We start from the raw sequence: 27,912 nt of genomic DNA, 5'->3' as shown, positions 1-27,912 counted from the left end.
ATGCCTGCTGGAAGTCCAAGCCCCTCGCACACAAAACCTCCTTTACCCCCTCCTTCCAACCTTTCCTAGGCCGACCCCTACCCCGCCTTCCTTCCACTACAGACTGATACACTCTTGAAGTCATTCTCTTTCGCTCCATTCTCTCTACATGTCCGAACCACCTCAACAGCCCTTCCTCAGCCCTCTGGACAACAGTTTTGGTAATCCCGCACCTCCTCCTAACTTCCAAACTACGAATTCTCTGCATTATATTCACACCCCACATTGCCCTCAGACATGACATCTCCACTGCCTCCAGCCTTCTCCTCGCTGCAACATTCATCACCCATGCTTCACACCCATATAAGAGCGTTGGTAAAACTATACTTTCATACATTCCCCTCTTTGCCTCCAAGGACAAAGTTCTTTGTCTCCACAGACTCCTAAGTGCACCGCTCACCCTTTTCCCCTCATCAATTCTATGATTCACCTCATCTTTCATAGACCCATCCGCTGACACGTCCACTCCCAAATATCTGAATACATTCACCTCCTCCATACTCTCTCCCTCCAATCTGATATCCAATCTTTCATCACCTAATCTTTCTGTTATCCTCATAACCTTACTCTTTCCTGTATTCACTTTTAATTTTCTTCTTTTGCATACCCTACCAAATTCATCCACCAACCTCTGCAACTTCTCTTCAGAATCTCCCAAGAGCACAGTGTCATCAGCAAAGAGCAACTGTGACAACTCCCACTTTATGTGTGATTCTTTATCTTTTAACTCCACGCCTCTTGCCAAGACCCTCACATTTACTTCTCTTACAACCCCATCTATAAATATATTGAACAACCACAGTGACTTCACACATCCTTGTCTAAGTCCTACTTTTACTGGGAAATAATCTCCCTCTCTCCTACATACTCTAACCTGAGCCTCACTATCCTCGTATAAACTCTTCACTGCTTTCAGTAACCTACCTCCTACACCATACACCTGCAACATCTGCCACATTGCTCCCCTATCCACCCTGTCATACGCCTTTTCTAAATTTCTTGGACTATTAATAAAATATCGTACTACATGTAATTATTGCATAATGTAATTACACGTGGTATTTGCAAATAAATTTACAAGTAGACAGGACAGGAGATAGGTAATGAAATTATAACAGGTAAGTGGCACAAAACGAAGTGGCTGAATAGTTAAGGCATTGGATTGTTAATCCAGTAGGGTCTCCCCACGTGGGTTCGAATCCCATCCTCAATTGAGCTATATGTTTATTTTTGTAGGTAGTAGGTTGGTATACAGCAGCCATTCAGGGAGGTACTACCATCCTACCAAGTGAGTGTAAAAAGGAAGCCTGTATTTGTTTTACATGATGGTAGGATTGCTGGTGTCTTTTTTCTGTCTCATAAACATGCAAGATTTCAGGTACATCTTGCTACTTCTACTTACACTTAGGTCACACTACACATACATGTACATGTTTATTGTATACACACTCATCTGAGTTTTCTTTGATTTTATCTTAATAGTTCTTGTTCTTATTGCTTTTCCTTTCATATCCATGGGGAGGTGGAATAAGAATCTTTCCTATGTAAGCCATGCGTATTGTAAAAGTCAACTAAAATGCCGGGAACAATGGGCTAGTAATCCCTTTTCTTTTATAGCCTACTAAAACGAAAAAGAAGAAAGCCATCACAGTGGGATGTTTGAATGTGCGTGGATCTTGTGCGAATGATAAGAAAGAGATGATTGTGGATGTTATGAATGAGAAGCTGGATGTCCTGGCTTTAAGTGAAACAAAACTGAAGGGGGTAGGAGAGTTTCAGTGGGGAGAAATAAATGGGATTAGTTAGAGCTAAAGAAGGAGTAGCAATAATGTTGAAGGATATTTCCTTGTCATAATGATCCTTTATGTGGGTCTCTGTGAAAGCTGCAAACATTGCATTTGACTCCTTGAGCAGTCCCTTGATGTAAGGAATTTTGTTGTTTTTTGACGGCTTTAGACCCTGTATGTTTGCAAAGACAAATGTCATTATATTGGTGTAGAGTAGAGGCCAATGTCCGTGCCTCTGCTCCAGAAGTGTTTTCAGTTGGTGTAGGATTATTGTCATTTCTTGCCAGTCTTTTTTTCCCTCCTAGCCCTAAAAAACCTCTGTCCCTGGAGAGGTTATGGCTCCTCTCTTTTGTTTCCCATAGTCTGGCTGGTCTGTCTTCTAGCCCCCTTTAGATGATGTGCCTGGCAGTATGCATTGTAGCATTTTCTTTCATGGATTGATGAGTGACACATTTCTGGGTGAAATAAGCTACAGAAGGGGAAGTTGCACTCTCCTGTTGTCATGTGGGTGCAGCATTGTTTTGGGATGGTCAAAGGTGCATGTCCCACCAGTTTTACCAGATTTACCATGCCTGTAGATACCCAAGGCATAGTATTTACATATAGTATTGTAATTCTGTTTCCTAGGATTTATTGTAGCTGCATTTGCTGGTGGTGCATTTATTTTTCCTGTTTCCTCCCTATCTTTCACCCCTGTATGGGCATCAGTGCTTCCACCAGTTTTGCTGGTAGTGTGTTGACACTGTTCCCTGAGTCATCATTCCCTTTTGGTCCATCTCCAGCTGTGTCTATTTTGAACCTCTGTGGACCAAATAGCATTGTCTTCACTGCCCTCCAGGACAACACTAGTAACCTCACAAGCACTGTCTTCCAGGACATCACTAGCACTCTCAGGAGCACTGTCCTCCAGGACTACACCAGCACCCTTGGCACTGTCCTCCAGGACTACACCAGCACCCTCAGCACTGTCCTCCAGGACTACACTAGCACCCTCAGCACTGTCCTCCAGGACAGCACTATCACCCTCAGGAGCACTGTCCAAGACAGCCCCGCCCTTACCACCCATCGTATTTTCCCAGGTGTCATATCGTGCTGACATGTCTTTCAAGAAGGATCTTTTAATATAGATGTCATTTCCTCATACAGGTGTATCTCATTTGGGCAGACCCAAAAACATCTCTCTGAGTTTATGTCACGTGTGGTCACTGGTTTAAAATCCCTGCATATACTATGGGACCATTTACCACAGAGATGACAAGCAATCCAGGCATGTTTTCGTCCCTTACCCTTTCTGCAGACTACACAGAGCTTCATGGTGGTGGTCATCTTACAATACTTGACAACTCTCCTAACTAGGTAGTCTATAATTCCTAGAAGTATTTAATTTTTTTCTCTAACAGATCTTTCAGTTTGGCTTTATTTCCAACGAAAACTATTTAAATCCACCCGAATCCGGCGAATCCAGAAGAATCCGGTTTGTGGATCACTATATATTTTTGCTGATAATCACCTTAACAGTAGAGCTGTCAATCTGTATTGTATCTATTTGTTGTAGTTACTGTTTGGATGTTTGATGAGGGTGCGTAAAGCCCCGTCAGTTAATGAAACCAGTCGAATACAGTGGACCCCCGCATAGCGACCTTAATCCGTGCAAGAGGGCTGGTTGTTATGCGAAATGTTCGGTATGCGAATGAATTTTCCCCATAAGAAATAATGGAAATTAAATTAATCCGTGCAAGACACCCAAAAGTATGAAAAAAAAATTTTTACCACATGAAATATACATTTTCCTACACACAAAGAGAAGGATACATGCACAATAGTAGAGTAGTACATGCACAATATATATTGTGCATGTACTACTCTACTAAATGAAGAATAAATGACACTTACCTTTATTGAAGATACAGCAATGACTGATGAGACACTGTGTCCTGGGAGTGCCTTTTCCTCCTGAGTACTGTAGGTCCTGTTTGGCATTTTCTTCCAGAACATGCCTTATCACACTGTGTATGCCACTACGATTCTTAAATCTCTCAAACCAACCTTTGCTGGCTTTAAATTCACCAATATGAGCACTAGTTCCAGGCGTTTTTCCCTGTTCACCTGGTTTCGAAAACACAGTGTTAGTCGACTGAAGAATAAATGACACTTACCTTTATTGATACAGGACTGATGACATCCTGGGAGTGCCTTTTCCTCCTGAGTACTGTAGGTCCTGTTTGGCATTTTCTTCCAGAACATGCCTTATCACACTGTGTATGCCACTACGATTCTTAAATCTCTCAAACCAACCTTTGCTGGCTTTAAATTCACCAATATGAGCACTAGTTCCAGGCATTTTTCCCTGTTCACCTGGGTGTTAGTCGACTGGTGTGGGTTGCATCCTGGGAGACAAGATTAAGGACCCCAATGGAAATAAGTTAGACAGTCTTCGATGACACTGACTTTTTTGGGTTATCCTGGGTGGCAAATCCTCTGGGGTTAATTGTTTCTTGGTATTCTCAATAAGCCACACCAACAACGGTGCTACAGCAGCAGCTGACGGTGGTACAGCAGCAACAGACGATGCTACAGCAGCAACAGACGATGCTACAGCAGCAGCAGACGATGCTACAGCAGCAACAGACGATGCTACAGCAGCAACAGACGATGCTACAGCAGCAGCAGACGATGCTACAGCAGCAACAGACGATGCTACAGCAGCAACAGACGATGCTACAGCAGCAACAGATGATGCTACAGCAGCAGCAGACGATGCTACAGCAGCAACAGACTATGCTACAGCAGCACAAGACGATGCTACAGCAGCAGCAGACGGTACTACAGCAGCAGCAGCAGCAGCAGCTGACGGTGGTACAGCAGCAGCAGCTGACAGTACAGCAGCAGCTGACAGTGCAGCAGCAGCTGACAGTGGTACAGCAGCAGCTGTACCACCAATAGTAGCGATGGTTGATTGGGGTTTATTATACAACCTGGCCAGCTCGGAGACACGCACTCCACTTTCATACTTATCAATGATCTTTTTCTTCATCTCCATAGTAATTCTCACCCTTATTGCTGTAGTGTTGGCACTAGAAGCCTTCTTGGGGCCCATGGTCACTTATTTTCCAGAAAAAAATCACCAAAAACACTGTAATAATACGAAATGTTCCGATTGTATGCTTGGATGTTACCGCGGAGGCTGGCTGGTAAACAATGCCACCGGCGGAACATGTGAGCGTGGCTCAGGCCGCACATTGGACGCGTCTCGGACGAAGGGCGGTGAGCGGGTTTTTGGGCGGTATGCGAGGCAAAATTTTTGCGATCAAAGCGTCCGGTATGCGGATTGTACGGTATGCGATGCGTACGGTATGCGGGGGTCCACCATATCTTGTTATCAATGAATCCGTTTGAATCCTATCATTGGACAAAATCCGGGCAATCTAGGCAATCCGAGCAAATCTGGATTAGTGGATCACTGGGTGGTTTTGGACTAGCTCATGGGGGACTTCTGCGCCGGCCTTCATCGGGTGTGTACGTCTCTCTCTCGCCTGTGTATCAGTGACAAATTTCCACCGTTCTCTCTGGGACGCTTGTCCTCGTCTATTTTGCCCGCCGGGCACTCTACAGGAGGGGCACCTGTATATTGGCTTAATTTAGCCAGCTCCATTTTTTCTGCCCTACAGAAAATTCTTTAACAGTCTTTGGTGGGAATCCAGTTACTGAACTCAGGTGGGAGTGTGGGCATCCCTCTCTGCTGGGGCTTGGCAAGGGCATCCACCGGATCTAATTGGAAACTTCAAGTTTCTATCTCTATTTACAAAGGAACTTTTGTTCCTTTTCTCTCATCGCCCAGCCTTGGGAAACAATTTTTTCTCGTACCATCGAGAAACCGGGCTCGATACGGCTTATGCTCTCAGTGGCCCTGATAACCCCAACAAAGAAGAAGACTAGCTCATGAAAAGGACTCTGGAAAAATATTAAACAGAGTAATATGTGTTCAGTTTGATACAGAAAGTATAACTTGGGTGTTTGGGTGCTGGTGGCTTCTGTAATGAAGATTATTGGAGGAATATTTGATTTTCATTGAGTATATTGCGACTACTGCTAACTACAGGTTTACCACAAACTGTATACGTCACTCCATCACAATAAGTACATACTAACAATTATACACTGTTTATCGTATTTCTACAAAACTGTAGAAATACAGATTTTGCACCTCTTCTTATTTCAACAGGAATGTTTTACCTCTGGTATCACTAATTTGTAAGTCAGGTACACTAGCCGACCTGTGTGAGAGGTTCTGGCGACTGCTGGCAACTGTTTACAAGATGAACCTGCCTCTTTAGGCCTAACACTTCACTTTTAAATTTCACCTTATCATTTATTATCTATATACTATGGTATGGATGGATTTATGAAGGATGAGGTTAATCATAGAATTGATGAGAGAAAAAAGGTGAGTAGTGCGTTGAGGTATATGTGGAGACAAAAAACGTTATCTATGGAGGCAAAGAAGGGAATGTATGAAAGTACATGTATAGTAGTACCAACACTCTTATATGGGTGTGAAGCTTGGGTTGTGAATGCAGCAGCGAGGAGGTAGTGGAGATGTCCTGTCTAAGGGCAATGTGTGGTGTAAATATTATGCAGAAAATTCGGAGTGTGGAAATTAGGAGAAGGTGTGGAGTTAATAAAAGTATTAGTCAGAGGGCTGAAGAGGGGTTGTTGAGGTGGTTTGGTCATTTAGAGAGAATGGATCAAAGTAGAATGACATGGAGAGCGTATAAATCTGTAGGGTAAGGAAGGCGGGGTAGGGGTCGTCCTAGAAAAGGTTGGAAGGAAGGGGTAAGAGAGGTTTTGTGGGGGAGAGGCTTGGACTTCCAGCATGCGTGCATGAGCGTGTTCGATAGGAGTCAATGGAGACGAATGGTAGTTGGGACCTGATGATCTGTTGGAGTGTGAGCAGGGTAATATTTAGTGAAGGGATTCAGGGAAACCGGTTATTTTTATATAGCCGGACTTGAGTCCTGGAAATGGGAAGTACAATGCCTGCACTCTAAAGGAGGGGTTTGGGATATTGGCAGTTTGGAGGAATATATTGTGTATTTTTATACGTATATACTTCTAAACTGTTGTATTCTGAGCACCTCTGCAAAAACAGTGATTATGTGTGAGTGAGGTGAAAGTGTTGAATGATAATGAAAGTATTTTCTTTTTGGGGATTTTCTTTCTTTTTGGGTCACCCTGCCTCGGTGGGAGACAGCCGACTTGTTAAAAAAAAAAAAATACTACGGTACCACTGTGTACACAATAACACTTTGTATAACACACTATTATCAGGGAGACTGTCTTTCCTCTGACAAAAAAGTTATAATATTATTTTACAACAGCACTCTAGGCCTAAAGTTCCCCTCTGAGAGTATGGCTCTGCTTTGTTACTGTACACGGAATCTCTTTTTTTGACTTGGTAGATATTACTTTCTGCTAGATTAGTTCCAAGCACTGGAGGGATATACATTGGACCCCCACTATATGAACACATCGCGCTACATTAAATCTGCCATACAAAGCATTTGAATGCAAAAATTTTGCCTCTCCTCACGATAAAAAACTCGCCTTACGTGATTCGTCCAGGACACGTCCCACGTGTGGCCTCAGCACCAGTGTTTACAAGACAGCCAGTGCGGTCGCATCTACTCATACATTCGGTACATTTCACATTATCCCAGTGTTTTTAGTGCTTGTAACTGCAAAATAAGTCACCATTGATGGAGCCCAAGAAAGCTTCTACTGCCATCCCTGTGGTAAAAAGGGCAAGAATTAGTATGGAATTGAAAAAAGAGATTAAGGAAATGTGTGCATAGTGGGTTGAACTGCAAACCTTTATGGATGAAAATCACCCTGACACAGCTACTGCAAGCCATGTTGGCAACCTGTACAATGACAATGTTATGGCGCATTTTAGGAAAGTCTTAAAGGAACGGGAGGTACAGTGCTCTATGGACAGATTTGTTGTGCGACAGAGGTCCAGTGACTCTCAAGCTGGTCCCAGTGGCATTAAAAGAAGAAGGGAAGTAACCCCAGAAAAGGACTTGCTACCTCAAGTCCTAATGGAAGGGGATTCCCCTTCTAAACAATAACTTCCACACTCTCCCCTCCTCCCATCCCATCAATCATCACCAGATCTTCAATAAAGGTAAGTGTCATGTAGTATTCTATTCTTAGAGTAGTAATTGTGCATGTCTTCTTCAGTTTGTGTGTATTAAAATTAATATTTCATGTGGTAAATTTTTTTTTTTTCATACTTTGGGGTGTCAGGAACGGATTAATTTGATTGCCATTATTTCTTATGGGGAAAATTAATTTAGCTAACGATAATTTTGGCTTACAATGAGCTCTCAGGAACGGATTAATATTGTAAGGCGGGGGTCCACTGTATCTTATAAGTTCACTGGCACAGTTTAAAGTTCTAGCACGCAAGAAAGACCGTAAAAAACACGAAAGAACACGGTGGTGCAGCAGCGAACCAGTGGATTGGAACAAATGAATTTGACAGTTGAAAATAGGAGAGGAGAGTTATTAAATGGAGAGTAGAGGTATCGGGAAGATGGAGGGAATATTTTGAGGAATTGTTAAATGTTGATGAAGATAGGGAAGCTGTGATTTTGTGTATAGGGCAAGGAGGAATAACATCTTGTAGGAGTGAGGAAGAGCCAGTTGTGAGTGTGGGGGAAGTTCATGAAGCAGTGGGTAAAATGAAAGGGGGTAAGGCAGATGGGATAAAGATAGAAATGTTAAAAGCAGGTGGGGATGTACTTTGGGAGTGGTTGGTGCTATTTTTTAATAAATGTATGGAAGAGGGTAAGGTACCTAGGGATTGGCAGAGAGCATGCATAGTTCCTTTGTATAAAGGCAAAGGGGATAAAAGAGAGTGCAAAAATTATAGGGGAATAAGTCTGGGAGTGCCTTTTCCTCCTGAGTACTGTAGGTCCTGTTTGGTATTTTCTTCCAGAACAGGCCTTATCACACTGTGTATGTCCTTGGTATTCTCAATAAGCCACACCAACAACGGTGCTACAGCAGCAGCAGCAGCAGCTGACGATGTTACAGCAGCAGCAGACGATGCTACAGCAGCAGCAGCAGCAGCAGCAGACGATGCTACAGCAGCAACAGACGATGCTACAGCAGCAGCAGACGTTGAGTATACCTGGTAAAGTGTATGGTAGTTATTATTGAAAGAATTAAGAGTAAGACGGAGAGTAGGATAACAGATGAACAAGGAGGCTTTAGGAAAGGTAGGGGGTGTGTAGACCAAGGGTTTACAGTGAAACATACAGGTGAACAGTATTTAGATAAGGATAAAGAGGTTTTTGTGGCATTTATGGATTTGGAAAAGGCATATGACAAGGTGGATAGGGGAGGGGGGCAATGTGGCAGATGTTGCAGGTGTATGGTATAGGAGGTAGGCTACTGAAAGCAGAGAAGAGTTTTTATGAGGATAGTGAGGCTCAGGTTAGAGTATGTAGGAGAGAGGGAGATTATTTCCTAGTAAAAGTAGGCCTTAGACAAGGATGTGTAATGTCACCATGGTTGTTCAGTATGTTTATAGATGGGTTTGTAAGAGAAGTGAATGCGAGGGTCTTTGCAGGAGGTGTGGAGTTAAAAGATAAAGAATCAAACACACAGTGGGAGTTGTCACAGTTGCTCTTTGCTGATGATACTGTGCTTGTGGGAGATTCTGAAGAGAAGTTGCAGAGGTTGGTGGATGAATTTGGTAGGGTATGTAAAAGAAGAAAATTAAAAGTGAATATAGGAAAGAGTAAGGTGATGAGGATAACAAAAAGATTGGGTAATGAAGAATTGGATATCAGATTGGAGGGAGAGAGTATGGAGGAGGTGAATGTATTCAAATATAGGAGTGGATGTGTCAGCAGATGGGTCTATAAAGGATGTGGTGAATCATAGAGTTGATGAGGGGAAAGTGTGAGTAGTGCACTTAGGAGTCTGTGTAGACATAGAACTTTGTCTATGAAAGCAAAGAGGGGAATGTATGAGAGTATAGTTTTACCAACGCTCTTATATGGGTGTGAAGCATGGGAGGAGGCTTGAGGCATTGGAGATGTCATGTCTGAGGACAATATGTGGTGTGAATATAATGCAGAGAATTCTTAGTTTAGAAATTAGGAGGTGTGGGATTACCAAAACTTTTATCCATATGTCTGAGGAGGGGTTGTTGAGGTGGTTTGGACATGGAGAGAGAATGGAACAAAACAGAATGACTTCGAGAGTGTATAAATCTGTAGTGGAGGGAAGGCAGGGTAGGAGTCAGCCTAGGAACGGTTGGAGGGAGGGGGTGAAGGAGGTTTTGTGTGCAAGGGACTTGGACTTCCTGCAAGCATGCGTGAGCATATTTGATAGGAGTGAATGGAGACAAATGGTTTATAATACTTGATGTGTTGTTGGAGTGTGAGCAAAGTAACATTTATGAAGGGATTTAGGGAAACTGGCAGGCCATACTTGAGTCCTGAAGATGGGAAGTACAGTGTCTGCACTCTGAAGGAGGGGTGCTAATGTTGCAGTTTTATAACTGGCAAGACAGTGATGGAGTGAATGATGAAAGTTTTTCTTTTTCGGGCCACCCTGCCTTGGTGGGAATCGGCCAATGTGTTAAGAAAAAAAAATGTATGAAAGAGGGGAAGGTAACTAGGGATTGGCAGAGAGCATGTATAGTTCCTTTATATAAAGGGAAGGGGGACAAAAGAGATTGTAAAAATTATAGGGCAATAAGTTTACTGAGTATACCAGGAAAAGTGTACAGTAGGGTTATTATTGTAAGAATTAGAGGTAAGACAGAGAGCAGGATTGCAAATAAGCAAGGAGGCTTTAGAGTGGGTGAGGGATGTGTAAATCAAGTGTTTACATTGAAACATATATGTGAACAGTATTTGGATAAAGGTAGGGAAGTTTTCATTGCATTTATGGATTTAGAAAAGGCATATGATAGTGGTTAAGGAAGAAATGTGGCAGATGTTGCAAGTATATGGAATAGGTATTAAGTTACTAAATGCTGTAAAGAGTTTTTATGAGGATAGTGAGGCTCAGGTTAGGGTGTGTAGGAGAGAGGGAGATTACTTCCCGGTAAAAGTGGGTCTTAGACAGGGATGTGTAATGTCACCATGGTTGTTTAATATATTTATAGATGGGGTTGTAAAAGAAGTAAATGCTAGGGTGTTGGGGAGAGGAGTGGGATTAAATTATGGGGAATCAAATACAAAATGGGAGTTGACACAGTTACTTTTTGCTGATGATACTGTGCAAATGGGAGATTCTAAAGAAAAGTTGCAAAGGTTAGTGGACGAGTTTGGGAGGGTGTGTAAAGGTAGAGAGTTGAAAGTGAACATAGATAAGAGTAAGGTGATGAGGGTATCAAATGATTTAGATAAAGAAAAATTGCATATCACATTGGAGAGAGGGAGTATGGAAAAAGTGAATGTTTTCAGATATTTGGTAGTTGACTTGTTAGTGGATGGGTTTATGAAGGATGAGGTTAACCATAGAATTGATGAAGGAAAAAGGGTGAGTGGTGCATTGAGGTATCTGTGGAGACAAAAAACATTATCCATGGAGGCCAAGAAGGAAATGTACGAAAGTATAGTGGTACCAACACTCTTATATGGGTGTGAAGCTTGGGTTTCAAATGCTACAGAGAAGAGGCAGCTGGAGGCAGTGGAGATGTCCTGTCTATGGGCAATGTGTGGTGTAAATATTATGCAGAGAATTCGGAGTGTGGAAATTAGGAGGTGTGGAGTTACTACAGTAAAAGTATTAATCAGAGGGCTGAAGAGGGGTTGTTGAGGTGGTTTGGTCATTTAGAGGGAATGAATCAAAGTAGAATGACTTGGAGAGTGTATAAATCTGTAGGAGAAGGAAGGTGGAGTAGGGGTTGTCCTTGAAAAGGTTGGAGAGAGGGGGTAAAGGAGGTTTTGTGGGCGATTGGCTTGGACTCCAGCAAGCATGTGTGAGCGTGTTAGATAGGAGTGAATGGAGGCAAATGTTTTTTGGGACTTGACGAGCTGTTGGAGTGTGAGCAGGGTAATATTTCGTGAAGGGATTCAGGGAAGATGGTTATTTTTACATAGCCGGGCTTGAGTACTGGAAATGGGAAGTACAGTGCCCGCACTTTAAAGGAGGGGTTTGGGATATTGGCAGTTTGGAGGGGTACGTTTCATATGCTTCTAAACTGTTGTATCTTGGAACCTCTGCAAAGACAGTGATTATATGTCAGTGAGGTGAAAATGTTGAATGATGATGAAAGTATTTTCTTTTAGGGTATTTTCCTTCTTTTTGGGTCACCCTGCCTCGGTGGGAGACGGCCGACTTGTTGGAAAAAAAAATAAGTGGAAACCTGTTTGAATGAATGACGGTCCTCAGTGTTTTTGTTACATCTAGGAGTTAACATTGTCACCGATCACTTTCATACATGCAGCTGTGAGGCACTTTTATGCTACATTGGCAAATTTAACCAGTCTTGGTAGAATACTCAAGTAGAATCCAGGTGGTGGTACAGTAGCAAATAGTTGAAAGGCAAGAAAAACTTATGTTGGGCAATGCATACATAGATACTTACAAAAGAGCAATTTTAATAGCTCTCTCTAGATGAGCTATTAAAATCTTAGAAAAGTTTCATTTTTGAGTAAAATGTGAAGCGGAAGTTTGTATTACCCAGGTGATAGCAGGTGCTGCCACCACTGCAAAATGTTAAGATGCCAAAATATTGAAGGTGGTACACTGTGAACATAGCTTCTCTCCTGAAATTACAATGTGTATGTACACATTGGAGTGTGAGCAGGGTAATATTTTGTAAAGGGATTCAGGGAAACCAGTTAACCGGACTTGAGTCCTGGAGGTGGGAAGTACAGTGCCTGCACTCTGAAGGAGGGGCTTGAGATATTTGCTGTTGAGAGTGACATCTAAACTGTCTTATCTGCAGACCTTTGTCAAAACAATGATAATGTGAATGATGGTGAAAGCATTTCTTTTTCGGGTCACCCTGCCTCAGTGGGAGATAGCCAGTGTGTTAAAAAAAAAGTATACATGCATGCCAGTCACACTTGTACACACCTTATAATAATAATAATTCATATTAGTATTTACTGTGCAAGTGTGACTGGCATGCATGTATACTTTTTTAACACAGTGGCTGTCTCCCACTGAGGCAGGGTGACCCAAAAAAGAAATGCTTTCACCATCATTCACATTATCACTGTCTTGACAGAGGTGTGCAGATAAGATAGTTTAGATGTCACTCTAAACAGCAAATATTCCATGGGGAAGTAGAACAGAATTCTTCCTCAATAAGCCATGCGTGTCACAAGAGGCGACTATAATGCCAGGAGCAAAGGGCTAGTAACCCCTTCTCCTGTATATTTTATTAAATTTAAAAAGAGAAACTTTCATTTTTCTTTTTGGGCCACCCCGCCTCAGTGAGATATGGTCGGTTTGTTGAAAGAATAATAATAATAATACGTAATAATAAAAATAATAATAATAATAATAATAATAATAATAATAATCTTTATTTCTACAAGTACATGTACAAGGTATACAGGCTCAGGAGACATCAATAACATACTACTATATAGAAAGCCTCTTGTTATGAAGAGCATTTTGGGCAAATTAGGTCAATTTTGTCTCCAGGATGTGGCCCACACCAGTCGACTAACACCCAAGTACCAATTTTACTGCTAGGTGAACAGGGACAGCAGGTGTCTTAAGGAAACACATACTAGTGTTTCCACCCATACCAGGTATTGACCCCCGGACCTCAGTGTGTGAGCAATGGTCCCTTCTCTGTTGATGGCAAGAAACCCTGCCACTTGTCACTGTAAGTATTGTAGAATACTGAAATTCCTGGAGAATGATAGTTAACATTTAGTAATAGACTGGATGCTCACTTTGTTATCTTTATTAGAGTAAAGAAAACTAGGCCACCTCAAAATGGGTAACAGTTATAAGTGTCAGTTTTAAGAGTTTGTGATCCCTATATAATAATTTGTAAATCTGTCACCTAAGAGGGTAATTTAATGAATATACTGATGATCAGTGATACAAGTTGTGAAAGAATTTTTTAAGTGCAGTTGATGCATCCTTGTGAAGAATAAAGAAGGTACAATACTGTGACTGAAACAATACACAGATAATTCACAAACAGGAGACTTAAACTTTTGACGACACTTTGGTTCAATTACGACCATCATGTATTAGTTAATGGGTAGCTAATGGTCGAAGTTGAACTGAAATGTCATAAGTTTCAGGCTTCTGTTTGTACAGTGCATTTTTTTAATAACACACTGGTCATCTCCCAATGAGGTAGGGTAATTCAAAAATGGAGAAACATGTTCACCATCACTTACTCCATCACTCTTTCCAGAGGCATGCCTACACTATAGTTCAAAACTTCAAGTATCTCCACCAATTTAGAGTGCAAGCACTGTGCTTCCCACCTCCAGGATTCAGTTCTGACTAACCGTATGCATTCTTGTCATTGAAATTATTATTTTACTGTTTAGTTTTTTTAGTAATTGTTACAAGATTTATTTCAAAGTCATTGTGGATCTTAGAATTTTAAATCAAGGTACAGGAGGAGATCTGTATAGTAATGTACTGCAATGTTCTTTCTAGACATCGGGGAGGGATGCTTGATGAATGCATCCAGGAGGGGTAGGATACAGGAGGGCCCCACTTATACAGCAGGTTAGGTTCCTAGCTACTGCTGTGCAGGTACTCCTCACTTAACAACCAAGTTCCATTCTGCATTCACTTTTGAGAACACACCTGCTAACCCCTGTACAGTGAATTTCTTTTGTACCTCTTCCATTCTTTCCTCTTCTTCCTTTTCCAAGTGCTGCCGCACTTCCAACTCTATTAAATCTTTGTTAATTAACTCTCCCTCAGCCAAAGTTCTCCTACAGCATACAATACCGACTGGTTGGAGAGTTGGCCATAAGTCCACGAGGTTATTAAACAGGTAGTCATTTAGTGAGGGGTGTCTGTAGAACAAAAAATTGCTGTAAAGTGAAACAAAGTCTTTTTTCACTTTCAAATGCATATAAAAGCCTGATGATAAAAAAAGGCACAATACCGTGACCGGAACAATACACAAATAACCCACACGTAGGAGAGAGGAGCTTACGACGATGTTTCGGTCCGACTTGGACCATTTACAAAGTCACACTGTGACTTTGTAAATGGTCTGAGTCAAACCGAAACATCGTCGTAAGCTCCTCTCTGCTATGTGTGGGTTATTTGTGTAAAAGCCTGATAGTATGTTTACACTATCATATATTCAGTGAGCAACAAAGTTAATCCTAAAAAATGCATATTCTACAATACACACATTACTTACCTTAAAATATTTTCATACTTGGCTTATAATGAGTATGTTTACACTATCATATATTAATTAAGTGAGCAATAGAGCTAGGCCTAAAAAATGCAAATACAATACACACATTACCTACCTTAAAATATTTTCGTACTTAAAGTGAGTGGTGAATATATTCAATGTAGAAAGCCTGAATAAATGACAAACAGTGTTAGGTTACCGTTCTGTGCAATGTTAGGTCAGTATCATTGCAAGTAGTTATTGTACCACAGTATTTAAGAATTCCAGTTCTGGGAGCCAAATTATAACATGCTGGAATGAGTCTAATTTGTGAAGCCATTCACTAAAAACTGGCAGGATATAAGCAGGGTTTATGGATAAAAGAGATTAAATGCTGAACTTTCACTGAGGAAGTCTGTTTCAGTACTACACTAAAATATGAAAAGTGGGAAATGAAGTTTGCATGGAATTATATCAATTATTGTAGTTTGAAATGGGTAGAAAGCATTTTATTTTATACTACAAATTACAAATTCCTGCAAAGCAAGACATATAGCATAAACTGGATTAGCAATGGAGAGTCATTACTTAAATTTATACAGGTCAGTATCGTTGTGGGCCAGCATCTTTAGCTGCTGTGAAGAATGGACATATCAAACTACCATATGATATACCTTTTATCTTTGCCGAGGTAAATGCTGATAAGTTGTTCTGGAAGTATCGTGGACCTAACCAACCAATGAAGCTTCTGGGACGCAAGACTGGCGGGTAAGTTAATTCTGCAAGTTTTTTTGCTTTTGTGGGTGTATATAGCTTAGTTGGAAATGCCAAAGGATGTATCATCTGTTTTATATTAATAGTAAGCTTGATTTTTTTTTAATTAATGTCTGTTGTATTGGGTTACATTTGCAGCATTGGTCAGTATGTGAGTACAAAAGCAGTGGGCAGGTACATGCGTGAAGATGTTACACATCTTTACAAATTTGAAGAAGGTAATGTAACTCCCTTGAATTCCTAATGTTTTTCTGTAGCCTTTTCCCTGTTCCATTCTCTACAGCTTGACAACACTTAATACATTACTGTATCTCATATATATCCCAAAGAAAAATTTATTTTTAATTAGCCATTTGCAGTATACTGTTTAAATTTACTTGAGTGATTCCTAAGTATAACTGATCTCTGGAAATATTAAATTGAACTTTAATTTAAAGCACAAGGTAGATTTAATTTTGTAAACTTTAAGAAAATGGTATAGTATTTGATATTTATTGGCAATAAAAGGAAATGCACTGTTATATTTTTGTTCAAAGTTAGGATGATTCAGTCTAATAGTTGCATTATGCACCTCGTACCCATCCTGTGGGCAGTACTGTGTACATTAGCAGCACATAATTGGTTCAGGGACTGGGCCCCAAGGTTCTGTTAAATGAATTATAAGTTTAAAGAACTGGTTACAACACTAGTGCCATATGAATATTGTATTACAATGAGACATATAGGAGATACAGACAGAAGATTTGTCTTTTTAAATCTTGATTCACTGTTTAAATTTTCCTTGGGTTTTATCATGTGCAGTGCCATTTTCAAAGTTTATTAATAATTTTGGCCTTAGTATACATGATTATAGAATAGTATACTTTTTTATGTTGTATCTCTGTATTTTTTGGTATTGCAGTGGTCTTTTGTTGTATTAATGTTGACCAAAATATGAAATGCCTCCTTTTTTTTCACACGTGCTACTTAAATGCTAAATATATTTTGCTGAATTTTATAGATTAGGATTGAGACCAGTCCCACTGGGGATAGTGGAAAGCTTTATGTAAAGTATTGCACTCTTAGATATACATAGATAGACATAATTGGAAGTAATTAGTTTTATGTAAATTATTTCATCAGTAATACTCAGAAACTTTGAAAAATAGCACTGTAATGTATGCATGTAAGCTGTAGCTGAGATTTGTAAAAGATGTAAGGTTACCTAAAATATTATTCTAAGGGCTAAGGAGAGGCTGCTAAGGATTTGGACAGTAAGAGAGAATAGAGCAAATTAAGATGACTAGGAGGGTTTATAAATATGAGGTGGGGCAAAAGAGGGGTAGGGGTTATCCCAGGAAATGTTGGAGGGTAGGAGGTAAAGAAGGTTTTGAGTGTTAGGGGCTTGAACATCTATCAGATTTGTGTGAGCACATTAGATAGGAATGAGTAGAGGCAAGTGGCTTTTAAGACTTGATATGCTGTTGGAGTGTGAGCAAGATAACATTTATGAAAGGATTCAAGGAAACCACTTAACTGAACTTAAGTACTGGATGTGGAAAGTAAAATGTATACACCTGGAAAGAGCAGTATGGATGTTGCACCTCAGAAGGCCTTCTGAACTGTGATGTCAGCATATTTTTGACAAAACAAGTGATTGAATGGGTGTTACTGAAAGTGTTCCCTCTTTTTCAGGACACCCTGTCTTGCCAGAAGTGTAGACATTACACTTTAAATGACCCTCCAAACTGTAATATTCATATCCGTCCATCAAGGTGGAGCCACTATGATTTCCACCTCCAGAACTCTAGTCTAGCTAACAGGCTCCTTCTTAAATGTTACCCTTTTCAGACTCCATTAGAATATCAAAGCAATTAAACTATTAGTCTCCACTCACTCTGATCTAGACTAGTATGTTCATGCATGGCTGTTGGATGCTCAAGACCCTACCCATTGAAACCTACTTCACAACTTTCCTCCAACTCTTCCCAGGATGATCCCCTACCCTTCCTTCCTTCCTTCCTTCGGCCTCTGATTTATACACCCTCTTGGTCATCCTATTCTGCTCCATCCAGGTTAAATACCTAAACTACATCAATGACCCCTCATCCACCCTATGAATAATACAGTGCCTTTTGTAATCCTACACTTTAAATTTCTAGGGTCCAAATTCTTTACATAATGTTGAAATGCAGTAATAAAAATATAATATCCAGTCTTGTAACAGTACAGGACAGTCTTATAACTATGCAATTCATTGTATCCCATAATTGCACCAAAAAAATTTGATGTGAATGAGATAACACATAGGTAGTAGGTTGGTAGACAGCAACTGCCGAGGGAGGTACTACCATCCTGCCAAGTGAGTGTAAAACAAAAGCCTGTAGGATTGCTGGTGTCTTTTTTGTCTCATAAACATGCAGAATTTCAGGTACATCTTGCTACTTCTACTTACACTGAGGTCATACTACACATGCATGTACAAGCATATACATACACACCCCTCTGGGTTTTCCTCTATTTTCTTAGTAGTTCTTGTTTATTTCCTCTTATCTCCATGGGGAAGTGGAACAGAATTCTTACTCCGTAAGCCATGCGTGTCATAAGAGGCGACTAACATGCCGGGAGCAAGGGGCTAGTAACCCCTTCTCCTGTATATGTTACTAAATGTAAAATGAGAAACTTGTTTTTACTTTTGGGCCACCCCGCCTCAGTGGGATACGGTCGGTGTGTTGAAAGAAGAAAAAGTAAGATAACACTTCTGTCTGACTACAGATTCGAGAGAAGAACGTGCTGTGGTGCGTAATGCCCTTCGGATGTGTGAAAACCTCTTCGCTAGGTACTATCTCAATGAGGAGTTGGAAGACATAGAGTTCGACTTCCAAATGAAGGATGATATTATTATTGGTCAACCTTTCACGTAAGTATTAAATCCTATGCTACCATGAATACTTCTGTTTGTGTAGAGAAGACTAAGTCACAGTAACATGAGATTGGAACAATTCACTAAAAACCCCAAACATGAAAAGAAATTTCAATCTATCCTGTACCATGTATTTGTGTTATGTGAATTGTGTAAATTTATTTTGCTTTTATATTACATTCAAGTACCAGTTGCTGTAATCATGTTTATCACTAGTACATATTATAAAAATTAGTCTTCCTGGATTCAAAGATTAGAAAACTTACTCTGGCATTATCAACAAAACAAATGCCATTTTTTTTTTTTTTTTTGAAGCTTTTATATTTGTAGGTGCCAAACCTTATTAACCCTTTCAGGGTCCAGAGGCCAAATTTCAAAGTGCACAACAGTGTCCAAGAATTTTCAAAAAATAATTTTGTTATTTTCTCTTATGAAATGGTAGAGAATCTTTTTCTGAAGGTAATAAAACGAAAAGTACGAAATTTGATGGAAAATTTATGAACTTATGCTCTCACGAATTTTGATGTGTCAGTGATATTTATGCATCGGTGATTTTGCCAACTTTGACTCCCATTTTAGGCCAGTTACATAATTCCAGTCGACCAAATTCTTAGCTATTTCACTAGTATTACTTCTATTCTATCGATTGAACACAAAAAATCCCCAAGTCAACTGTTTCAACTACAAAATAAAGTGATTGGAAATTTGACCAATTTAATGCAAAGTTCAAAATATTCCAGTTTCAAAATAAGGTCCAGAATAAACAATGAAGGCATTCCTGGCACTAAACTAACATTTCCTCTGTTCATTAGTTATGTTTTCAGGCTTTACAAATGAATTCCATTTTTATTTTTTATTCACATAATGAATTTTATTCAAACCAAAAAATAGAAGATTTACTGTTATGCAATACTGTAATAATTGTATAAATAATATCACCACATTTGTGAATGTATATTAGACCCACCAGCTGGCGTGTATTAGACGTGTGAGGTCATTTGTTTACTCTTGAACATCGGCAAAAATTTAACATTTCCGCTACTTTGAGCTCGGTTCCAAGCCATTTCCTGTACTATAACCAATCAAAATCATCTCTATTTCTGTAATATATCGTTCATTCTATCAAATGAGACCAAGAAATCGCAAATACAACTATAAAAAACATACATAAAAACACTGCAAAATCACTGTTTTAATCGAAAATTATGGTCTCAGTTTTTTTCTCTCATTATGCACTGTGTGCTGCAGGATTTGTTTTATGTGGTGCACACATACCACATAGATGTATTCTCTCATATCTAGGCCCAAATTTACCGCTAACAGCTTATCAGAGTGAGCTGAGCTCATGGCGTAGATCTATGGTTTGGACCCTCAATGTAAAGCCGTAGATCTATGGCACAGACCCTGAAAGGGTTAATGAACAAGTTTCAACCTGGTCTTGTCTATCTACCAGGCCAAGAGATTACTCACACCACACAAAGATTTGCTCACTTCTCTGAATTGACAGACTGTGCAGTACTGTAATACTATGGATCAGTTAATGCCTATTGTGGTAAACGCTTTATTCCACTATTTAGAATGATTAACAAAAGCTGTAATAAGCTTGAAATGAGATGTATTGATGTATGTGAATGATCAGTTCTGTGGTACAGTGTACATGCTACTCATATTTCAAGCATGATACAATTCTATAGTTTACTGCCTATTTGGAGACTACATGAAACTTGTATATTAGTACTGTTTTCTTTTACTTATAATCTCAGGTGGTACTGCCAAAGTAAAAGCTTTTTTTTCACATGAATACTCTCTTTTGTAACGTTGACACTATTGGTCCTTGACTGTAGCCTTTCATCTAGGTTGGGAAAGACAAGCTATAATGATGTAAATGCTTGTGTAATATAATTTCCAATAAATTTTATGCTTTCATCAGTAACTTCACCAGTACCCTTGATACAAACTTCAGTATGCATATAGTTTATACAGTAAGTATATTTATGTGGTTAATTGGCAGATCTTCAGTGGTGGTGCAAAACAAGAGTGACAAGGAATATGATGTGGAGATCTTACTGCGTGCAGACACAGTGCTATACACAGGTGTTACCAAGGATCTTGTCAAGAAACACACACAAGATCTTTTGATAAAACCATACTCAAGTATGTTTAACACACTTTCAGTAATTATTTCTAAACCATTCTGGAAAATTAAAAGACTGATTTTACTAAAGTCATCAACTGAAATATGGTAAAAATTTTGTTTAGATTATAGTATTGTATGCTATTAAGCACTAAGTAAAAGTGGTTTAACTGTTATTAGGATACCACATTATCCTAAAATTGATAGAATTTTATAAAAGTTTGCCGGAATGCAAAATTATTAAATTTTAAACTTGATCTTTTGTTTGTATTATACAGTACCATGCAGTAGTTGATAAGTTTATATTCAGACAAATGACATTTTCTATGTGTTTCTTTACTTCTGTTTAAGAGGAGACAGTGGTGCTAGAAGTGAACTTCAATGAATATTACTGCAAGCTGGCAAATCAGTGTGCTTTCAACCTTGTCTGTCTTGGCAAGGTCAAGCAGACTAACTTTGAGTACTTTGCTCAAGATGATTTCCGCTGCAGGAAGCCTGATATTAAAGTTGAGGTGAGTTGACTCTAATAGCTCCGAAAAATATTTGTAGATCACTAAACTTTGCTTCCATAATTTATAAGGAAAAACTTACCAGTTTTCCATTTGCTAAGACCTTTTAACTCTTCCCAGCCTTAATTATATTTCAGTATTTATAGTTATTGATTGCAGATATGTATAATAACCAGTTTCTTATGCAGTATGAAGGTGAGATGGCAGTGAATGTGGAGACAAAGTGCAAAGCCTACTTTACCAATCCACTTCCAATGGTGCTCACTAAAGGATACTTCATCGTGCAGGGTGCTGGACTAACCAAAGTTCAGGTCATCAAAGTCAAAGAGTAAGTATTATTATTATTATGATCAAAACTAAGTGCTAAACCCACAAGGGTCATACAGTGCTGCCAAAGGTTATGATCATATGTATGTGTATACATTTGGCATTCTAGGGCATGAATTGTAACTGGAAGGTATGTTTGGTTTTATACCTCAAGATATACTGTACATTGTTTTAAGGATGGAAGAAAGGTTACTCAGTTACAGTACAATAGTGCCTGCAGTCTGAAAGTAGGGTGGCAAATGTTAGTATGGAGGTCATTTTAATTGTGATGTCAATGCATTTCTTTCAAGACAGTTATTGAATGAATGATGAGGAATATTTTATTTTTTGGAGGGGCAGCACCCTACTTTAGTGGGAGATGGTTGGTGTGGTAAAAGCTAAAAAAGAACATCAAAATTTTCACCTATTCGATAGTGTATATTGGTTGTGGTTTAAAGAAATTGCTATACAAATCGACACTGGCTACACTATTTTAGTCATTTGACAAATTTGCTTTGAGGCAAGACATTGCAAGACAAAAATTTTGTTAATTTAGCAAGTGTCATTGTGTAACTTGTTGGGCTGACAGTAACATACCGCTTTTGTACTAGTTTCACCGATAATGATGTGTGGTGGTCTAAGTATTTGGTTAAAGGTGTATATTGCTTTATTTTTTTATTATTTTTTTTATTATCACACTGGCCGATTCCCACCAAGGCAGGGTGGCCCGAAAAAGAAAAACTTTCACCATCATTCACTCCATCACCGTCTTGCTAGAAGGGTGCTTTACACTACAGTTTTTAAACTGCAACATTAACACCCCTCACTAAAACTATCTTTTCCATCCCTTTTTAATACTATTATTAGAACCATGAAGGTGGCTTTGGGTCCAATACGTTCTCTACTATGATGGAAAAGTTTGGGCACTCGGTGTCACAATGAAAAATTAGTGTCCTCCTTCAGGACTATGACCTGTCATTACAATGTTTTTTTGGCTACTAAACTCTGGGCAGTGGAGTTGTGACCGGGTTCTATTTATGCTTATTATGCTTATCCTTTCTCACCCCATAAGGGGTGATGTGGGTATCTTGGGCTGTGGTATCATCCATCAGTCAGGTTCGTCTGTGCTGGTCCCCTGCAGGTTTTAGCCATACGATTTATCTTGCAGGGGGATCAAACTGTGCTCCTTGTACTTTCCAGACTAGGTTTTAGACTGCTCTGCCCTTGTTGCCCTAATATGCAAGTTACCCATTCCTCCTGCATAACTTTAATGCCTACCACTCCATGTTAGTTGCTTTGTGATTACAAGGACTATTGGATTGTGCACATTGCTCATTACCACCTCAGGATTCATTATTCACTTAACCAGTAAACTGCTGTACCAGCTAGTGTTTGCCATCAAAAGGGGAAGGTCTTCAGAAATGCTGCACAAATATCCTGGATCCATTATGTGGAGGGGTTAACTCCATCACTCATCCTGGATGGCTTAGGAATAAATAGATGCGTGAGAAGCAGTGCTTTCAGAGCCCACTGCCCTGCTTTCTCCATCCGTGATGGATGATAAATGACACTTCAGAGGTACTCGTCACCTTCACTGGAGGAGGTGCTGTGGAGGACTCTTTGGAGCCTTGTGATCTATTTGAAACTGAAAAATTGTAAACTAGCTCTGAGGTTAAAATACATTATTCCATATTGAGGCACCTCATTTGCTATTCTTATTTTTTATTGTATTTGTATAGGTGTGGCACTTAGATACAGTTGGTGGCAGTTTGTTTGTGGTTCTGGTCATCCCCAAATCAGGCACAAACCCCAGGGAGCCCACAATCCACTTGTCAATCTCTAATGAGCTGCATCTGCAAATTGTTCGAGAGGATGTTTAACATTCATTGTTATCTTACTAGGAGGTTAAAGGCTGCATCTTTTTGCTGCATTTTGGCTTCCACAAGTTCTTGCTAATGACTAACACCTTGGTTTGTCTAACTGGTGATGTCCAGGAGAGTTTTGCCAAATGCCTTCATACCCTGGTAATTTTCTTTGACCTTGAATGCGTGCCACAATGAGAAAGTTTAGCACACTGCTGTTCCCAGATTTTGGAGCTGCAGGGTATGCTGTTATTGTTTATAATTTTCCAAGTAATGGGTTGGTAATGGCTAGGATTAGTTTGTGCTGGTCAGTGTTGCCCCTAACAGTCGAGATCTTGTACGTTGATGCTCTTGCAGTTTATTGCTTGGCATCCACTCCTGAGATGGCCTGTCATTGACTTCAGGAGCTGGTGGACAATATCACAGAGTGGGCTGCTTCTGGATAGTGACTTTCTATCTTAACCAGTTCAGCTTGATACAGCCAGCTCCCCATGTGCTACTTCATGGTGTGATTCTTTCCTATGAGGAGCAAGTAACATTCTTGGGACTGCCCCTTGATAGGGGCCTCCCATCTAAAGAAGCTTGAAATGGATACTCTGCAAACATTAGACGTTTTAAAGGTGCTTTCCCACCATACCTGGGGGCAGATTGATGGGTCATGCTCTACCTGAATGCTGCCTTGTTTCATTCCAGGCTTGGGTGTGGCCCCAGATCTATTCTTCGGTTTGTCCTTCTCTGGTGCAATTGCTAGATCCTGTCAATCACCTAAGGATATGGCTGTGTGCTTGGGCATTCTATACTTTTCCTTTTAAGAGCATCTGTTGAGTTTGGTGAGCTTTCCCTGGACCTCTGCTATGAGGAGCTTGGACGGCATTATCTATTTCTGGTTCTGCATACACTTAAGAACTCTGCTTATACTATGATCATTTTAGCACCGTTTAACCAACGAGTGAGGCTCCCCATGCTCTGCAACCACATAGGTGTGTAATCACCTATGTGGTTGCCAGATTCACTTCCTCTTGGCCTTATGGACCCTGTTATACTTGCTTTTGAAGCTGTGTATGGAGTTTACCTCCACTACTTCTTTGTCAGGGCCGTTCCACCTCCTGACCTCCATAACATTTAATGCTTCCTGACATCCCTGTGGCTCATCTGTATGTTTATCTTTCAGCTGTGCCCTTGAGTACCAGTATTTTTGATTCATGTGACTGTACCCTCTCCTCATAGCTCATGTTTTCCCAAGTGTGGGTTACATGCCACTGTTAGATCCTCCAAGATGGGCCTGACATGCATTATATAAAAAGGGCCCAGGATGGCTAAGGTTCCTGAAGTCCACGTTTAGATTTCCCATGCGAGCACTAGCTGTAGATATTATACTGTTGATGCAAGCCTCTGGCAGTGAAACTGGTTTGTAGTTCAGTGCTTCTTTCCTGACTCCTTTCTTAAGTATAGGGTCTACATTTGTTGTCGTCCTGATCTCTGGCAACTGTCTTGTGTCCATAGACTTCTTGTAGATCTTAGCTAGTGGGTTGGACAATGCTTCTACCCCTCTTGCAGAATACGTGGTGACAATGACACCTTATCAAGTTCCATTGCTTTTCAACTAGCCAGCTCCATCAAAAGTATTTTTTTTTTACCTCTTTCCCTAATGTGTGTAGTGTCCAGTACCTGTTGCTGTGCTCTTTTTCCTTGCTGTCATTGCTTCTATTTGCACTGAGAAAATTTCTAAATCATTTGTTCAGTCCTTTGTAGGCTTCCTTGTGTGCATTCAGAGGTGGGACTTTCTCCCTGCCTTCCTTGGATAGTGCCTGAGATATGTCTTTGCAAGCAGCAGATGGGCTCACCCGAGTGCCAAGCTCTAGTGATAACCTTATCTAATGTCTTCAAGCATGATTTGGTTTATGCTTCAAGGATCAGGGTTAAAGAGTGGGAGTGGTGTTGGCTTTGCAGTAGTTGCTGGTGAAAACTCTTAGTGTGCATAGTTACAAAACGAATCCTCTGTGTTCACTGCAATGCTCTGTGCAATCCTTGCTGCTGTTGGCCTGATAGTCAATTTAGGTAGATCCCAGTTCACTGTCTCCTCCAATTCTCATTGTACTTAGCTGGCCCTGGTTAAGTATGCTATTGTCAATCTTGTCGGCCAAAACATCCAAGAGTGGTTAGCTCCTATCCACACCAGACATAAGAACGGAGTTCTGTTGGTGGCTGAGCCATATTGGGTTTGCAGGAAATAAACAGACTGGAGACTGAGATGAAGGCTGCTATTTAACTTCATCTTGAGCAGAGTTCTACCTCTGTGATTTCATGAGTCACATGCATAGAAGTCATGGTCCCAAAGGGCCCCACACACAAGCAAAAAAGTTATACAGGGTTCAACATGATGTGGGTGTTTGACCCTTCTCCTTTAGCAGGAATCTTCACGGTGAAACAATTCTCTGTAGATTGAGGATAAAACATACTTCACCCATAGTCATCTGCTTGCAGATGTTCTGCCTCTCTCTCTCTCTCTCTCTGTGACTTGCCACACACAGATGACTGTGGAGAACACTGTAACTGTTTGCCTACATTTTCAGCCTTTTCACTTAAGTTGTGATTTTTATAATTACAGGGATGGCTGTAGGAACATAAGGAAATTTTAGTAGGATTTAATATTGCAAGTTTAATGGAGTTTCAACTGATGCACATAATTTTAACTCGTAATATTATTTGTGGTGTGTGTTTTGTTTGTGCCATTATTTTTCATTTTTACTACATAGTTTTAATTTGGGTGTCGTTGTGTGTATTTTTTCCTTTTAACAGAGAAAACCACTCAATTATGTCATTACCATTAACATACAACATGTTCTTTAAATCTCTCAACTTATTACTTCTTGGTTCTCTTCTACCCCTGGCCACACAGCTTAACCATGCCTGCCCCTCCACTGTTGTGGTTATGGTGACAGATGCAGCAGAGGTTCATGAATCTCTTCCTTCCTCCCTACTCCTCCATCCTTCCTCACTCCTTCCTCACATGTTGTAACTCTTCTTACAATGTCCTATGATTGGCCTAAATTCTCAAGATCCTTACAATTTGCCTATATCTCAAGCCCTCCTTGCCTTAGTCTTTCAATGCTATTGCATCACAACCCTTCCTGCCTTCTCCCCTGTTCCCTCACTACCTAAGATTTTTTCCATTTTACACATATATATTATAATCAAGGGAGAAGCGCTAAACCCGGAGGATTATACAGCGCCTGGGGGGGGGGGGATGTGGAAGGCATTCAGGCTTAATTTGGGGAACTGGAGCACAGATCCAATTCCCTAAATCAAGAGCCCCTCACCAACATCAAGGAACCTTCCTTGAGGGGTTTCCATTTTACAGAAATTGAAATTATAGTCAAGATTAAAAATTTTAATCAAGATACCGATTTCCCCATAGATTCTAAACTAAGACTGCATTCTTAATATAGTCCTGTAAATCTCATAACACCTCTGGCACAGTTATAAAGTGCCTGCTTGTATAATGACCAAATGGAGGTACCATGCACAAATAACTCACACATAAAAGAGAGGAGCTTACAACGACGTTTCGGTCCGACTTGGACCATTTACAAAGTCACACTAACGTAAAGGAGAGCAGGATGGGTATATATAGGCAGGAGGTGGTAGTAGTGGAGGTGGAAGTAGAAAGAGGAGCACTGTAAGGGAGCTAGGTGCCCACAGAAATTAAGAGCAAGAACAAAGAGGAGGAAAAACAAATAAATAAATAAAAGGAACAAATACACAGGGCAGAAGAAAGACAACCCAAAGGAGAAAAAAGAAAGAGGAAAAGGGGAAGAGGGAGAAGAAGAAAAAGGAGGAATCAGGTTAGGTCATGAGTGTTCTGAAGTTTGGAGCATTTTACAATGTAGTGGGAGAGGAAGGCATCTACAGAGACGAAGCCAGGACTAAGATTCATGCAAGGAAAGTTGTGTATTAGGGAGGATTCAACAAGATGGCGACTGTTAAAGTTGGAAGTAGGGAAGACAGTTTTAGCAGAAGACCAGTCAATAGGATGGCTGTGATCTCTGGCATGACAGAAAAGAGCATTGTTAGTGTCGGCAAGCCTAACACTATTTTTGTGCTCCCTGAGTCTGTCAGAAAGAGAACAACCAGTTTCTCCAAAGTATTGAAAGTGGACAGGAGGAACAAGAAATAGAGTAGACACCAGGAACATCTGTAGAGGGAGGAGAGGTATGAACGAGATTA

The 27,912-nt window shown here is 40.2% G+C and overlaps 1 protein-coding gene across 1 annotated transcript in view; it reads left to right on the top strand.

Moving 5' to 3' along the window:
- Tg (Transglutaminase) overlaps nucleotides 1-27,912 on the top strand; it is a 140,875-nt gene that overhangs the window by 108,884 nt on the left and 4,079 nt on the right. Inside the window, exons 7-12 of the mRNA XM_070083722.1 lie at nucleotides 15,801-15,966; nucleotides 16,111-16,190; nucleotides 18,727-18,871; nucleotides 20,886-21,028; nucleotides 21,360-21,520; nucleotides 21,706-21,845. Coding sequence (XP_069939823.1) covers nucleotides 15,801-15,966; nucleotides 16,111-16,190; nucleotides 18,727-18,871; nucleotides 20,886-21,028; nucleotides 21,360-21,520; nucleotides 21,706-21,845 — 835 coding nt within the window. The remainder of the gene's footprint in view (nucleotides 1-15,800; nucleotides 15,967-16,110; nucleotides 16,191-18,726; nucleotides 18,872-20,885; nucleotides 21,029-21,359; nucleotides 21,521-21,705; nucleotides 21,846-27,912) is intronic.

This window comes from Cherax quadricarinatus, chromosome 10, assembly GCF_038502225.1.
Source record: "Cherax quadricarinatus isolate ZL_2023a chromosome 10, ASM3850222v1, whole genome shotgun sequence".
NCBI classification, from domain to species: Eukaryota; Metazoa; Arthropoda; class Malacostraca; order Decapoda; family Parastacidae; genus Cherax; species Cherax quadricarinatus.
The sequence above is the reverse complement of the archived record's forward strand: the minus strand, read 5'-3'. Positions and strand labels throughout refer to the sequence as shown.